We start from the raw sequence: 16223 nt of genomic DNA, 5'->3' as shown, positions 1-16223 counted from the left end.
GTCAATGTGGAGGCTATATACAGGGGGTACTGGTACAGAGTCAATGTGGAGGCTATATACAGGGGGACCGGTACAGAGTCAATGTGGAGGCTATATACAGGGGGTACTGGTACAGAGTCAATGTGGAGGCTATATACAGGGGGTACCGGTACAGAGTCAATGTGGAGGCTATATACAGTGTGTTACGGTACAGAGTCAATGTGGAGGCTATATACAGGGTGTTACGGTACAGAGTCAATGTGGAGGCTATATACAGGGTATTACAGTACAGAGTCAATGTGGAGGCTATATACAGGGTGTTACGGTACAGAGTCAATGTGGAGGCTATATACAGGGGGTACCAGTACAGAGTCAATGTGGAGGCTATATACAGGGGGTACCAGTACAGAGTCAATGTGGAGGCTATATACAGGGTGTTACGGTACAGAGTCAATGTGGAGGCTATATACAGGGAGTACCAGTACAGAGTCAATGTGGAGGCTATATACAGGGGGTACCGGTACAGAGTCAATGTGGAGGCTATATACAGGGGGTACCGGTACAGAGTCAATGTGGAGGCTATATACAGGGTGTACCGGTACAGAGTCAATGTGGAGGCTATATACAGGGGGTACTGGTACAGAGTCAATATGGAGGCTATATACAGGGGGTACCAGTACAGAGTCAATGTGGAGGCTATATACAGGGTGTTACGGTACAGAGTCAATGTGGAGGCTATATACAGGGTACCGGTACAGAGTCAATGTGGAGGCTATATACAGGGTGTACCAGTACAGAGTCAATATGGAGGCTATATACAGGGGTACCGGTACAGAGTCAATGTGGAGGCTATATACAGGGTGTTACGGTACAGAGTCAATGTGGAGGCTATATACAGGGTGTTACGGTACAGAGTCAATGTGGAGGCTATATACAGGGTATTACGGTACAGAGTCAATGTGGAGGCTATATACAGGAGGTACCAGTACAGAGTCAATGTGGAGGCTATATACAGGGGGAGTACCGGTACAGAGTCAATGTGGAGGCTATATACAGGGGGTACCAGTACAGAGTCAATGTGGAGGCTATATACAGGGGGTACTGGTACAGAGTCAATGTGGAGGCTATATACAGGGTATTACGGGGTACAGAGTCAATGTGGAGGCTAAATACAGGGGGTACCAGTACAGAGTCAATGTGGAGGCTATATACAGGGGGTACTGGTACAGAGTCAATGTGGGGCTATATACAGGGGGTACCATACAGAGTCAATGTGGAGGCTATATACAGGGGGTACGGTACAGAGTCAATGTGGAGGCTATATACAGGGTATTACGGTACAGAGTCAATGTGGAGGCTATATACAGGGGTTACGGTACAGAGTCAATGTGGAGGCTATATACAGGGTATTACGGTACAGAGTCAATGTGGAGGCTATATACAGGGGGTACCGGTACAGAGTCAATGTGGAGGCTATATACAGGGGGTACCAGTACAGAGTCAATGTGGAGGCTATATACAGGGGTACAGGTACAGAGTCAATGTGGAGGCTTTATACAGGGGGTACCAGTACAGAGTCAATGTGGAGGCTATATACAGGGGGTACAGAGTCAATGTGGAGACCAGTACAGAGTCAATGTGGAGGCTATATACAGGGGGTACCAGTACAGAGTCAATGTGGAGGCTATATACAGGGGTACCAGTACAGAGTCAATGTGGAGGCTATATACAGGGGGTACCGGTACAGAGTCAATGTGGAGGCTATATACAGGGGTATTACGGTACAGAGTCAATGTGGAGGCTATATACAGGGGGTACCGATACAGAGTCAATGTGGAGGCTATATCACAGGGGGGGGTACCAGTACAGAGTCAATGTGGAGGCTATATACAGGGGGTTTACCAACTGGTACAGAGTCAATGTGGAGGCTATATACAGGGTAAACCGGTACAGAGTCAATGTTAAGGCTATATACAACTGGTATTAAACCAGTTTATAGTCAATGGAGGTTTATATAACTGGGTTTAAACCAGTATATACCAACTGGTTTAAACCAGTTTACTACACAGGTTTAAACAGTTTATATCCAACTGGTTTAAACTGGGTTTAAATCCAACTGGTTTAAACCAGTTTATATCCAACTGGTTTAAACCAGTTTATATCCAAACCAGTTTATATCCAACTGGATTAAACCAGTTTATATCCAACTGGATTAAACCAGTTTATATCCAACTGGTTTAAACCAGTTTATATCCAACTGGATTAAACCAGTTTATATCCAACTGGTTTAAACCAGTTTATATCCAACTGGTTTAAACCAGTTTAAACCAGTATCCAACTGGATTAAACCAGTTTATATCCAACTGGTTTAAACCAGTTTATATCCAACTGGATTAAACCAGTTTATATCCAACTGGATTAAACCAGTTTATATCCAACTGGATTAAACCAGTTTATATCCAACTGGATTAAACCAGTTTATATCCAACTGGTTTAAACCAGTTTATATCCAACTGGTTTAAACCAGTTTATATCCAACTGGATTAAACCAGTTTATATCCAACTGGTTTAAACCAGTTTATATCCAACTGGATTAAACCAGTTTATATCCAACTGGATTAAACCAGTTTATATCCAACTGGTTTAAACCAGTTTATATCCAACTGGTTTAAACCAGTTTATATCCAACTGGTTTAAACCAGTTTATATCAACTGTTTAAAACTGGATTAAACCGTTTATATCCAACTGGTTTAAACCAGTTTATATCCAACTGGATTAAACCAGTTTATATCCAACTGGATTAAACCAGTTTATATCCAACTGGATTAAACCAGTTTATATCCAACTGGATTAAACCAGTTTATATCCAACTGGATTAAACCAGTTTATATCCAACTGGATTAAACCAGTTTATATCCATACCTTAAAGTAGGAGAAGATAGTTCTGATGTCTTCTTCGAAGCCCATGTCTATCATTCGGTCAGCCTCGTCTAGAGCCAGATAACGGCAGATATCCAGACTGATCATCTTCTTCTGCAACAGGTCCATCAGACGGCCGGGGGTCGCCACCATCATGTGGACACCACTACAAAACACAGAGTTCAACGGGGTCAGAGGTCAAACTGGCCCTCACACAGCTGACTGACTGGCTGACTAGTTGACTGGCTGACTAGCAGCTGACTGGCTAGCTGACTGACTAGTTGACTGACTAGTTGACTGGCTGGCTGACTAGTTGACTGGCTGGCTGACTGGATGGCTGACTGGCTGGCTGGCTGACTGGTTCAGAGTACTTACTGTTTGACCACCTCCATCTGGTCTTTGACAGACATGCCTCCTATACAGAGGACTGATCTCATATGTGGAGCCCCTTCTTCCTCCAGCAGCTTACAGTAGTATTCTATGATGGTGTGGGTCTGTTTAGCCAACTCTCTCTGTAGGGAGAGAGACATCAGAAACATCACAGTAGTATTATATGGTCTGTTTAGCCAACTCTCTCTGTAGGGAGAGAGACATCAGAAACATTACAGTAGTATTATATGGTCTGTTTAGCCAACTCTCTCTGTAGGGAGAGAGACATCAGAAACATTACAGTAGTATTATATGGTCTGTTTAGCCAACTCTCTCTGTAGGGAGAGGAGAGAGACATCAGAATCCAACATAGGTTTGAAACCTCATCGGTCACCAGTCAAATGTATCTTCTATGGAACAGGCAGTCAGGAGCTGATCAGGGTACAGGGCCCTTCACTCTTAAAGAAGGTCCGTCTCTAACCTCTATCATGACATTACAGTGTGAAGGACTTACTGAGGGACAGATGATGAGACCGTAGGGCCCTTCACTCTTACAGAAGGACTTACTGAGGGACAGATGAGACCGTAGGGCCCTTCACTCTTACAGAAGGACTTACTGAGGGACAGATGATGAGACCGTAGGGCCCTTCACTCTTACAGAAGGACTTACTGAGGGACAGATGATGAGACCGTAGGGCCCTTCACTCTTACAGAAGGACTTACTGAGGGACAGATGATGAGACCGTAGGGCCCTTCACTCTTACAGAAGGGCAGTTTCTTCTCTTGCTCCAGAGAGAACATGATGATGGGGAGGGTGAACACCAGAGTCTTCCCTGAACCTGTGAAGGCGATACCGATCATATCCCGGCCTGAGAGACTGAACACACACAGAGAGGAAACCAATCAATCATATCCTGTTGATATAGCCAACCAACCAATCATATCGTATTGATATAGCCAACCAACCAATCACATCATATTGATATAGCCAACCAACCAATCACATCATATTGATATAGGAATCAATCATACTGAGGGAACAACCAATCAGACCGTAGATATAACCAACCAACCAATCACATCATATTGATATAGCCAATCAATCATATCGTATTGATATAGCCAACCAATCACATCATATCGATATAGCCAACCAATCACATCGTATTGATATAGCCAATCATCAAATTGATATAACCAACTCAACCTGTTTAGCCAACCAACCAATCACATCGATCATATCCCAACCAATCAATCAGACTGAAGCACAATCACAGAAGGAAACCAATCAATCATATCCTGTTGATATAGCCAACCAACCAATCACATCGTATTGATATAGCCAATCATCAAATTGATATAACCAACCAATCAATCATATCGTATTGATTTAGCCAACCAACCAATCACATCGTATTGATATAGCCAACCAATCAATCATATCGTATTGATTTAGCCAACCAACCAATCATCAAATTGATATAGCCAACCAACCAATCACATTGTATTGATCCAATCAACCAACCAACCAACCAATCATATTGATATAACCAACCAACCAATCACATCGTATTGATATAACCAACCAACCAATCATATTGATATAACCAACCAATCAATCACATCATATTGATATAACCAACCAACCAATCACATTGTATTGATATAATCAACCAACCAACCAATCACATTGTATTGATATAACCAACCAATCAATCACATCATATTGATATAGCCAACCAACCAATCACATTGTATTGATATAATCAACCAACCAACCAATCACATCGTATTGATATAACCAACCAACCAATCATATCATCATCATCATATTGATATAAATCAATCAACATATTGATATAACAACCAATCAATCATCATATTGATATAACCAACCAACCAATCATATTGATATAACCAACCAACCAATCATATTGATATAACCAACCAACCAATCACATCGTATTGATATAACCAACCAACCAATCACATCATATTGATATAACCAACCAACCAATCACATCATATTGATATAACCAACCAATCAATCACATCATATTGATATAACCAACCAACCAATCACATCATATTGATATAACCAACCAATCAATCATCATATTGATATAACCAACCAATCACATCGTATTGATATAACCAACCAACCAATCACATCATATTGATATAACCAACCAACCAATCACATCATATTGATATAACCAACCAATCACATCAATAACCAACCAACCATCATCATATTGATATAACCAACCAACCAATCACATCATATTGATATAACCAACCAACCAATCACATCATATTGATATAACCAACCAACCAATCACATCATATTGATATAACCAACCAATCACATCATATTGATATAACCAACCAACCAATCACATCATATTGATATAACCAACCAACCAATCACATCATATTGATATAACCAACCAATCAATCACATCATATTGATATAACCAACCAACCAATCATATTGATATAACCAACCAATCATCATATTGATATAACCAACCAACCAATCATATTGATATAACCAACCAATCAATCATTGATATAACCAACCAACCAATCACATCATATTGATATAACCAACCAACCAATCATATCGTATTGATATAACCAACCAACCAATCACATCGTATTGATATAACCAACCAACCAATCACATCGTATTGATATAACCAACCAACCAATCACATCGTATTGATATAACCAACCAACCAATCACATCATATTGATATAACCAACCAACCAATCACATCGTATTGATATAGCCCTTTTTACTATAATTGTTTTAGAGCTTTACAGTAACGGAGCGAGAAGCAACGACAACCAATGAGAAGCCAGTTAAACATCGTATATCTTTGTGCGGCCAGAAATCACGTTGACATCGTAAGGAACTTCATCAGTGGTTAACTGCTGTACTTACATGGTTGGAATTCCCTGGATTTGAATGGGTGTAGGGTGAACAATCCCCTTCTTTTTCAGACCTTTCAAGATGGCTGCAAACACACGGTGAAAGAGGGTTGGGGACTGAGTGACTAGTCAATCATTTTTAACCACTACTCTCTGTGGGAACTTAGTGTGTGTCTGGTGTCTCTCAGCCTGTGGGAACGTAGTGTGTGTGTGTCTGGTGTCTCTCACCCTGTGGGAACGTAGTGTGTGTCTGGTGTCTCTCACTCTGTGGGAATGTAGTGTGTGTGTGTCTGGTGTCTCTCACTCTGTGGGAACGTAGTGTGTGTGTGTCTGGTGTCTCTCACTCTGTGGGAACGTAGTGTGTGTGTGTCTGGTGTCTCTCACTCTGTGGGAACGTAGTGTGTGTGTGTCTGGTGTCTCTCACCCTGTGGGAACGTAGTGTGTGTGTCTGGTGTCTCTCACTCTGTGGGAACGTAGTGTGTGTGTGTCTGGTGTCTCTCACCCTGTGGGAATGTAGTGTGTGTGTGTCTGGTGTCTCTCACCCTGTGGGAACGTAGTGTGTGTGTGTGTCTGGTGTCTCTCACCCTGTGGGAACCTAGTGTGTGTGTGTCTGGTGTCTCTCACCCTGTGGGAACGTAGTGTGTGTGTGTGTCTGTGTGTGTCTGGTGTCTCTCACCCTGTGGGAACGTAGTGTGTGTGTCTGGTGTCTCTCACCCTGTGGGAACCTAGTGTGTGTGTGTGTCTGGTGTCTCTCACCCTGTGGGAACGTAGTGTGTGTGTGTGTGTGTCTGGTGTCTCTCACCCTGTGGGAACGTAGTGTGTGTGTGTCTGTGTGTGTCTGGTGTCTCTCACTCTGTGGGAACGTAGTGTGTGTGTCTGGTGTCTCTCACTCTGTGGGAACTTAGTGTGTGTGGCTGGTGTCTCTCACCCTGTGGGAACGTAGTGTGTGTGTGTCTGGTGTCTCTCACCCTGTGGGAACGTAGTGTGTGTGTCTGGTGTCTCTCACCCTGTGGGAACGTAGTGTGTGTGTCTGGTGTCTCTCACCCTGTGGGAACTTAGTGTGTGTGTCTGGTGTCTCTCACCCTGTGGGAACGTAGTGTGTGTGTCTGGTGTCTCTCACCCTGTGGGAACGTAGTGTGTGTGTGTCTGGTGTCTCTCACCCTGTGGGAACGTAGTGTGTGTGTCTGGTGTCTCTCACCCTGTGGGAACGTAGTGTGTGTGTGTCTGGTGTCTCTCACCCTGTGGGAACGTAGTGTGTGTGTGTCTGGTGTCTCTCACCCTGTGGGAACGTAGTGTGTGTGTCTGGTGTCTCTCACCCTGTGGGAACGTAGTGTGTGTGTGTCTGGTGTCTCTCACCCTGTGGGAACGTAGTGTGTCTGTGTGTGTCTGGTGTCTCTCACCCTGTGGGAACTTCATCTCCCTGAAGCTCTTGATCGGCGGAGGGATACCGTCACCGTCGACCAGGATGTGGTACTTCTTCCTGACGCGGTCGTGTCTCGCAGGGGGCATGTTCAGGATGTACCGTGGAGCCAACCAACTATATAAAACAACAACATTAACGTTATCTTTACTGTAGATTCTACACTGAACAGAAATATAAACACAACATGTAAAGTGTTGGTCTCATGTTTCATGAACTGAAATAAAAAGATACCAGAAATGTTCCATATGCAGATAAAGCTTATTTCTCTCAAACTTTCTGCACAAATTTGTTAACATCCACCTGACAGGTGTGGCATGTCAAAGAAGCTGATTGAACAGCATGATCATCACACAGGTGCACCTTGTGCTGGGGACAGTAAAAGGACACTTTAAAATGTGCAGTTTTGTCACACAGCAGAATGCTGCTGATGGCTCAAGTTTTGAGGGATTGTGCAATTGGCATGATGACTGCAGGAATGTCCAACAGAGCTGCTTCCAGATAATTGAATGTTTATTTCTCTACCATAAGCCGCCTCCAACATCGTTTTAGAGAATTTGGCAGTACGTCCAACCGGCCTCACAACCACAGACCACGTTGTAACCACACCAGTCCAGGACCTTCACAACCTCAGACCACGTTGTAACCACACCAGTCCAGGACCTCCACAACCTCAGACCACGTTGTAACCACACCAGTCCAGGACCTCCACAAACTCAGACCACGTTGTAACCACACCAGTCCAGGACCTCCACAATCTCAGACCACGTTGTAACCACACCAGTCCAGGACCTCCACAACCTCAGACCACGTTGTAACCACACCAGTCCAGGACCTTCACAACCTCAGACCACGTTGTAACCACACCAGTCCAGGACCTTCACAACCTCAGACCACGTTGTAACCACACCAGTCCAGGACCTCCACAAACTCAGACCACGTTGTAACCACACCAGTCCAGGACCTTCACAACCTCAGACCACGTTGTAACCACACCAGTCCAGGACCTTCACAAACTCAGACCACGTTGTAACCACACCAGTCCAGGACCTCCACAACCTCAGACCACGTTGTAACCACACCAGTCCAGGACCTTCACAACCTCAGACCACGTTGTAACCACAGCAGCCCAAGACCTCCACATCTGGGTTCTTCACATATGGGATCGTCAGAGAGGGGAGGGAGGGGTGCTAAAGACTATTTCTGTCAGTAAAAAAAAAAACTCCTTTTGTGTAGAAAAACTCATTCTGATTGGCTGGGCCTGGCTCCCCAGTGGGCGGGACCTGTGACTGGGCCTGGCTCCCCAGTGGGCGGGACCCGTGGCTGGGCCTGGCTCCCCAGTGGGCGGGAACTGTGACTGAGCCTGGCTCCCCAGTGGGCGGGACCTGTGACTGCGCCTGGCTCCCCAGTGGGCGGGACCTGTGACTGCGCCTGGCTCCCCAGTGGGCGGGACCTGTGACTGCGCCTGGCTCCCCAGTGGGCGGGACCTGTGACTGCGCCTGGCTCCCCAGTGGGCGGGACCTGTGACTGCGCCTGGCTCCCCAGTGGGCGGGACCTGTGACTGCGCCTGGCTCCCCAGTGGGCGGGACCTGTGACTGCGCCTGGCTCCCCAGTGGGCGGGACCTGTGACTGCGCCTGGCTCCCCAGTGGGCGGGACCCATGGCTGGGCCTGGCTCCCCAGTGGGCGGGACCCATGGCTGGGCCTGGCTCCCCAGTGGGCGGGACCCATGGCTGGGCCTGGCTCCCCAGTGGGCGGGACCTGTGACTGCGCCCCTACTCTGTCATGTGAAATCCATAGATTAGGGCCTAATTAACGTATTTCAACTGACTGATTTCCTCATATGAACTGTAACTCAGTAAAAATCTTAGAAATGGATCCGTGTTGCGTTTCTATTTTAGTTCGGTATAGAATGTTACCGGATGTACCGCAGAGCAACTGAACTACACATGTTAGGTTATGCTGTATTAACTCATGACAGAAACACATCAGCTTATTGTGGTAGGAACTGTCAAAACGCTGTCATTTACCACAAAGTAACCCCTTATCGGTCACCCTCTAGAATCTGGACTCACACCTTGTTTTGATGGGATCGTCATAGATGATACCTTTGGCCATTTCCTTCACCGACATGAGAGCTGAAAGAGAAATAAACGATTAGAGCTGGACTGGAATAAAAGCCTGCAACACAGCTCGCGTTGTCCACTCTTGAAGTGAATCTGAACTAGAACAACAGTGGCCCATTGACAGTGATAGGGTCAGTATGTACAGTAACATCTCTTCCCTCTACAGGGTCAATATGAACAGTAACATCTCTCACCTCTACAGGGTCAGTATGTACAGTAACATCTCTCACCTCTACAGGGTCAGTATGAACAGTAACATCTCTTCCCTCTACAGGGTCAGTATGTACAGTAACATCTCTTACCTCTACAGGGTCAGTATGTACAGAAACATCTCTCACCTCTACAGGGTCAGTATGAACAGTAACATCTCTCACCTCTACAGGGTCAGTATGTACAGTAACATATCTTACCTCTACAGGGTCAGTATGTACAGTAACATCTCTCACCTCTTACCTCTACAGGGTCAGTATGAACAGTAACATATCTCACCTCTACAGGGTCAGTATGTACAGTAACATCTCTCACCTCTACAGGGTCAGTATGTACAGTAACATCTCTTCCCTCTACAGGGTCAGTATGAACAGTAACATCTCTCACCTCTACAGGGTCAGTATGAACAGTAACATCTCTCACCTCTACAGGGTCAGTATGAACAGTAACATCTCTCACCTCTACAGGGTCAGTATGAACAGTAACATCTCTCACCTCTACAGGGTCAGTATGTACAGTAACATCTCTCACCTCTACAGGGTCAGTATGAACAGTAACATCTCTCACCTCTACAGGGTCAGTATGTACAGTAACATCTCTCACCTCTACAGGGTCAGTATGAACAGTAACATCTCTCACCTCTACAGGGTCAGTATGAACAGTAACATCTCTCACCTCTACAGGGTCAGTATGTACAGTAACATCTCTTCCCTCTACAGGGTCAGTATGAACAGTAACATCTCTCATCTCTCACCTCTACAGGGTCAGTATGAACAGTAACACCTCTCACCTCAGGGTCAGTATGAACAGTAACATCTCTCATCTCTACAGGGTCAGTATGAACAGTAACATCTCTCACCTCTACAGGGTCAGTATAAACAGTAACATCTCTCATCTCTACAGGGTCAGTATGTACAGTAACATCTCTCACCTCTTCCCTCTACAGGGTCAGTATGTACAGTAACATCTCTCATCTCTTCCCTCTACAGGGTCAGTATGTACAGTAACATCTCTCATCTCTTCCCTCTACAGGGTCAGTATGTACAGTAACATCTCTCATCTCTTACCTCTACAGGGTCAGTATGTACAGTAACATCTCTCACCCCTACAGGGTCAGTATGTACAGTAACATCTCTCACCTCTACAGGGTCAGTATGTACAGTAACATCTCTTCCCTCTACAGGGTCAGTATGAACAGTAACATCTCTTCCCTCTACAGGGTCAGTATGTACAGTAACATCTCTCACCTCTACAGGGTCAGTATGTACAGTAACATCTCTCACCTCTTCCCTCTACAGGGTCAGTATGTACAGTAACATCTCTCACCTCTACAGGGTCAGTATGAACAGTAACATCTCTCACCTCTACAGGGTCAGTATGAACAGTAACATCTCACCTCTACAGGGTCAGTATGTACAGTAACATCTCTCATCTCTACAGGGTCAGTATGAACAGTAACATCTCTTCCCTCTACAGGGTCAGTATGTACAGTAACATCTCTCACCTCTACAGGGTCAGTATGAACAGTAACATCTCTCACCTCTACAGGGTCAGTATGAACAGTAACATCTCTTACCTCTTCCCTCTACAGGGTCAGTATGAACAGTAACATCTCTTCCCTCTACAGGGTCAGTATGTACAGTAACATCTCTCATCTCTTCCCTCTACAGGGTCAGTATGTACAGTAACATCTCTCATCTCTTCCCTCTACATGGTCAGTATGTACAGTAACATCTCTCACCTCTACAGGGTCAGTATGAACAGTAACATCTCTCACCTCTACAGGGTCAGTATGTACAGTAACATCTCTCACCTCTACAGGGTCAGTATGTACAGTAACATCTCTCACCTCTACAGGGTCAGTATGAACAGTAACATCTCACCTCTACAGGGTCAGTATGAACAGTAACATCTCTCACCTCTACAGGGTCAGTATGAACAGTAACATCTCTTCCCTCTACAGGGTCAGTATGAACAGTAACATGTCTTACCTCTTCTCTCTACAGGGTCAGTATGAACAGTAACATCTCTTACCTCTTCCCTCTACAGGGTCAGTGTGTACAGTAACATCTCTCACCTCTACAGGGTCAGTATGAACAGTAACATCTCACCTCTACAGGGTCAGTATGTACAGTAACATCTCTCATCTCTACAGGGTCAGTATGAACAGTAACATCTCTTACCTCTTCCCTCTACAGGGTCAGTATGAACAGTAACATCTCTTCCCTCTACAGGGTCAGTATGTACAGTAACATCTCTCATCTCTTCCCTCTACAGGGTCAGTATGTACAGTAACATCTCTCATCTCTTCCCTCTACAGGGTCAGTATGAACAGTAACATCTCTTCCCTCTACAGGGTCAGTGTGTACAGTAACATCTCTCACCTCTACAGGGTCAGTATGAACAGTAACATCTCTCACCTCTACAGGGTCAGTATGAACAGTAACATCTCTCACCTCTACAGGGTCAGTATGAACAGTAACATCTCTTCCCTCTACAGGGTCAGTATGAACAGTAACATCTCTCACCTCTACAGGGTCAGTATGAACAGTAACATCTCTTCCCTCTACAGGGTCAGTATGAACAGTAACATTTCTTACCTCTTCTCTCTACAGGGTCAGTATGAACAGTAACATCTCTTACCTCTTCCCTCTACAGGGTCAGTATGAACAGTAACATCTCTTCCCTCTACAGGGTCAGTATGTACAGTAACATCTCTCATCTCTTCCCTCTACAGGGTCAGTATGTACAGTAACATCTCTCATCTCTTCCCTCTACAGGGTCAGTATGTACAGTAACATCTCTCATCTCTTCCCTCTACAGGGTCAGTATGAACAGTAACATCTCTTACCTCTTCCCTCTACAGGGTCAGTATGAACAGTAACATCTCTCATCTCTCACCTCTACAGGGTCAGTATGAACAGTAACATCTCTCACCTCTACAGGGTCAGTATGAACAGTAACATCTCTCATCTCTCACCTCTACAGGGTCAGTATGTACAGTAACATCTCTCACCTCTACAGGGTCAGTATGTACAGTAACATCTCTTACCTCTTCCCTCTACAGGGTCAGTATGAACAGTAACATCTCTTACCTCTTCCCTCTGCCACACTCTGCAGAATCTTCTGTTCTTCTTTCAGCTGCTTCTCCTTGGCTGACTCTTTACGAGCTGTGGACATAAACACATTTTAGCATTTAAGCAAAAAGACAACTCAAGACATATACATATATACATTTTAGAATCCATAACTGGTTTGACCTTCTGTTTTCTACTACCCATGGACAAAAAAAAAAACATAATTCACCACACTGAACAATGATCATTCCAATGCTAACTGTGAAATGATTAAAAATTCAAACAGCCACTGTACCACTTACCTTCGGCCTTTTCCTTGAGAACCTGGTGTTGATCCAGCAGGGAGACATTAGAGCGTGGTCCCAAACCCTCGTCCTCATCTCTCTGCTCTCCTCCACTATCCTTCTGCTCCTCCTCTACCACCTTCCCTCGCAGACGCAGCATCTTCAGTTGCTGGGGGGCACAGAGTGACAGGGTTGATTGGGAAGGAGAGATGGAGGGAGGAAAGTTATGGGTCATTGTGTTTGGTGGATCTACAGTACAAATCATTCTGACACTGCCCAGTCAAAGCTAATCCATGTCTGTCAGCTGCAGGCTCATATACACACACACACAATCTGACACTTCCAGGGGATGAATAAGAAAGGGAGAGGGAGACTGTGTGCTTACCATTTGATGCTTTCTGATTTTGACAGGTACATATGGGACATAGTCATCCTCTTCAGATGGATGATCTGATCCGGACTTCTCCTCCTCCCCATAGGATCTCTGTGGAAACAAAGTACACCCCAAAAAGTGTTTTACAAAAAGGAAAAGTGAAGTGGTTTATTCAACTGCCTAACAAAACGATTTTCCAGTTTGCAAACAAAATAAAAAGCTACATCAGATGAATAGGGCAAGTTAATTATTGGTATATTTGGCTACTAAAACATTTCGCTACAGTCGCATTAACATCTGCTAACCATGTGTAAGTGACAAATAAAATGTGATTTAAAGGAGCCTAGCGAATATGAATGGGTCAGTTACAACGGGGTCTTTGCTAGCTAGCTAGCAAGCTAGTGTGCTAACAATGCTAGCTAGGTTTGTTTTCCATAAAATTGAACACCACCTACCTTTTTAGTCCGGTGTTCTGTCTCCATTTTATTGTGTTATGTTATGGGTTACTACTGTTGCCTGTTAAATGCTGTTTTTGGACAACTTTATTTCCCCAAAATACATGAAAAATATTGCCCACGTTTGGCGCTGTAAGAAAACACTAAAGACGCAGTTCGATTGTTTCTGTACGGCGAGCAGGAAATGACATTTCGAACCAGCGTGAAAGACGTTTTGGAAAATCTTCGTTTTGGGCAGTTTGACCGCAGAGTTTCTAAATCCAGAGGCGCAATATCGCGAGACTTCCGGGAACAGACCAAACCCCAGGGGGTTTGAGAAGTCAATGAGAGAAGTGAAGAAAAACAAATCCTTAGTTGTTCATTTTCTCGAAACATAAAGACACAACCTATATTTGAGCAAATGTCTTAAATAGGTGAACAATGGTATTACTCCAACGTCGTGAAACTGACACATTTTCAACAACTTTATATTGAAGGAGTACCTTCGTTATGACTGACTGCACGTCCGACAGAGGAAGAAAACTCGGCGGACAATCTGTTTCCCTCCATCCAGCATGTCGTTTTTTCGCCCAACCAAACATGGAGTTTTTGTCTGGAGGTCAATGAGTGTCGAATTTGGTCAACAAAAAAAATGTAATGGCTTATTTGCTACGTGAGGTTGATTTGATCGAATAGACGTTTCGTTAATGCTGAAGTTGTTACGAGTGTACTTGTGAAAAATGATGATGACATTCTGGCAACTTTGAGAGAATAAAAAGCGTTATATCTCCAGACTATGCATGTCATGAGGATAGTAAACGTAGCTTCTCTACATTGAATACAGGCGGTGGACATCACAACCGTCATTCGAATATTCAAAATAAGTTTACAAGAATGATACGTATCCACCACTAGACTGCCCGCCGTGCCGCTTCGTGGACAACGACTCCCATTGTTAGGGCGAAGAGACATCTAATCTTTTCAGTATATCTATAATCTTTGGACCCTGATTTTTATTTAAACAATTTACTTAACCTTTAACTGTGAAGGTCGCCATGACATCACCTACAAGTGTGATTGGGGATTTCTATTGGAGAACAAGTTTTAACCTTAATATCATACTGTACAGTCTTTGGTCTGGCCTTGCCTGACAACTCAAAACGGAGTTCTTCCGGCTGCTCTATGTTAATGTCCATGAGATTGAAGTGCGCGTGTGCAATAACTATATTCTCCCTACCACGCCTAAACAACGCACCTTTGTTAAAACTTTGGCAAAGGGTAAAGTATACAAAACTTAGTCCACTGTGTTCGTAACATATTCTAGTTTTGGGAACAGAAAACTGCATCGAGATCAAATGTTTCATAAATGAGCAGAATGTCGGCCAAAATCCATCTTCTCCCACTGTTGGCCACTGGGCTTCCTCTCATCACCATATTTGGGGGTGAGTGGAGACGCCATCCGGATGCCTCAGATTTATCCATCTGGCTCATTGTTCTATCTGTGGCGTCCCTATAGACCGTAGTTCCTATTAGGGTAGGTATTAACTCCGCCATGTTTCGTTGGACAAAGTCTATGAGGAAAATAAATGGGGTTTTTGAATAAACACTGAAAATAAGAATTGATGTAATAATAAAAAACACAAAGGCATCATTATTTCATAAAGGTCATGTTAACTGACTGCTGAGGTAACTCATTTTATAAAGGTCATGTTAACTGACTGCTGAGGTAACTCATTTCATAAAGGTCATGTTAACTGACTGCTGAGGTAACTCATTTTATAAAGGTCATGTTAACTGACTGCTGAGGTAACTCATTTCATAAAGGTCATGTTAACTGACTGCTGAGGTAACTCATTTCATAAAGGTCATGTTAACTGACTGCTGAGGTAACTCATTTCATAAAGGTCATGTTAACTGACTGCGGAGGTAACTAATTTCATAAAGGTCATGTTAACTGACTGCGGAGGTAACTCATTTCATAAAGGTCATGGGATCAACCAAAAAAAGTTGGAAGTACTACTTTAAAATGGTAGAAGCCCTCAAAAAACAGCCTTATGTTCTCCAGAGGCCTCAATCATTCTATATGGCTGGAGTAA

The 16223-nt window shown here is 44.1% G+C and overlaps 1 protein-coding gene across 1 annotated transcript in view; it reads right to left on the bottom strand.

The window, feature by feature from the left end:
- Positions 1-14463, bottom strand: part of LOC115126395 (probable ATP-dependent RNA helicase DDX41) — a 52788-nt gene extending 38325 nt beyond the window's left edge. The window contains exons 1-10 of the mRNA XM_065019998.1: positions 14149-14463; positions 13706-13804; positions 13339-13489; positions 13055-13129; positions 9701-9761; positions 7606-7742; positions 6219-6291; positions 3992-4145; positions 3275-3411; positions 2903-3065 (exon numbers count right to left, since the gene is read on the bottom strand). Coding sequence (XP_064876070.1) covers positions 2903-3065; positions 3275-3411; positions 3992-4145; positions 6219-6291; positions 7606-7742; positions 9701-9761; positions 13055-13129; positions 13339-13489; positions 13706-13804; positions 14149-14175 — 1077 coding nt within the window. The 5' untranslated portion in view covers positions 14176-14463. The remainder of the gene's footprint in view (positions 1-2902; positions 3066-3274; positions 3412-3991; positions 4146-6218; positions 6292-7605; positions 7743-9700; positions 9762-13054; positions 13130-13338; positions 13490-13705; positions 13805-14148) is intronic.
- Between the last annotated feature and the right edge of the window lie 1760 nt (positions 14464-16223).

This window comes from Oncorhynchus nerka, linkage group LG6 (genome assembly GCF_034236695.1).
Source record: "Oncorhynchus nerka isolate Pitt River linkage group LG6, Oner_Uvic_2.0, whole genome shotgun sequence".
In the NCBI taxonomy this organism is placed as follows: domain Eukaryota; kingdom Metazoa; phylum Chordata; class Actinopteri; order Salmoniformes; family Salmonidae; genus Oncorhynchus; species Oncorhynchus nerka.
Note: the sequence above shows the minus strand (reverse complement) of the source record. Positions and strands in the feature narration are given on the sequence as shown.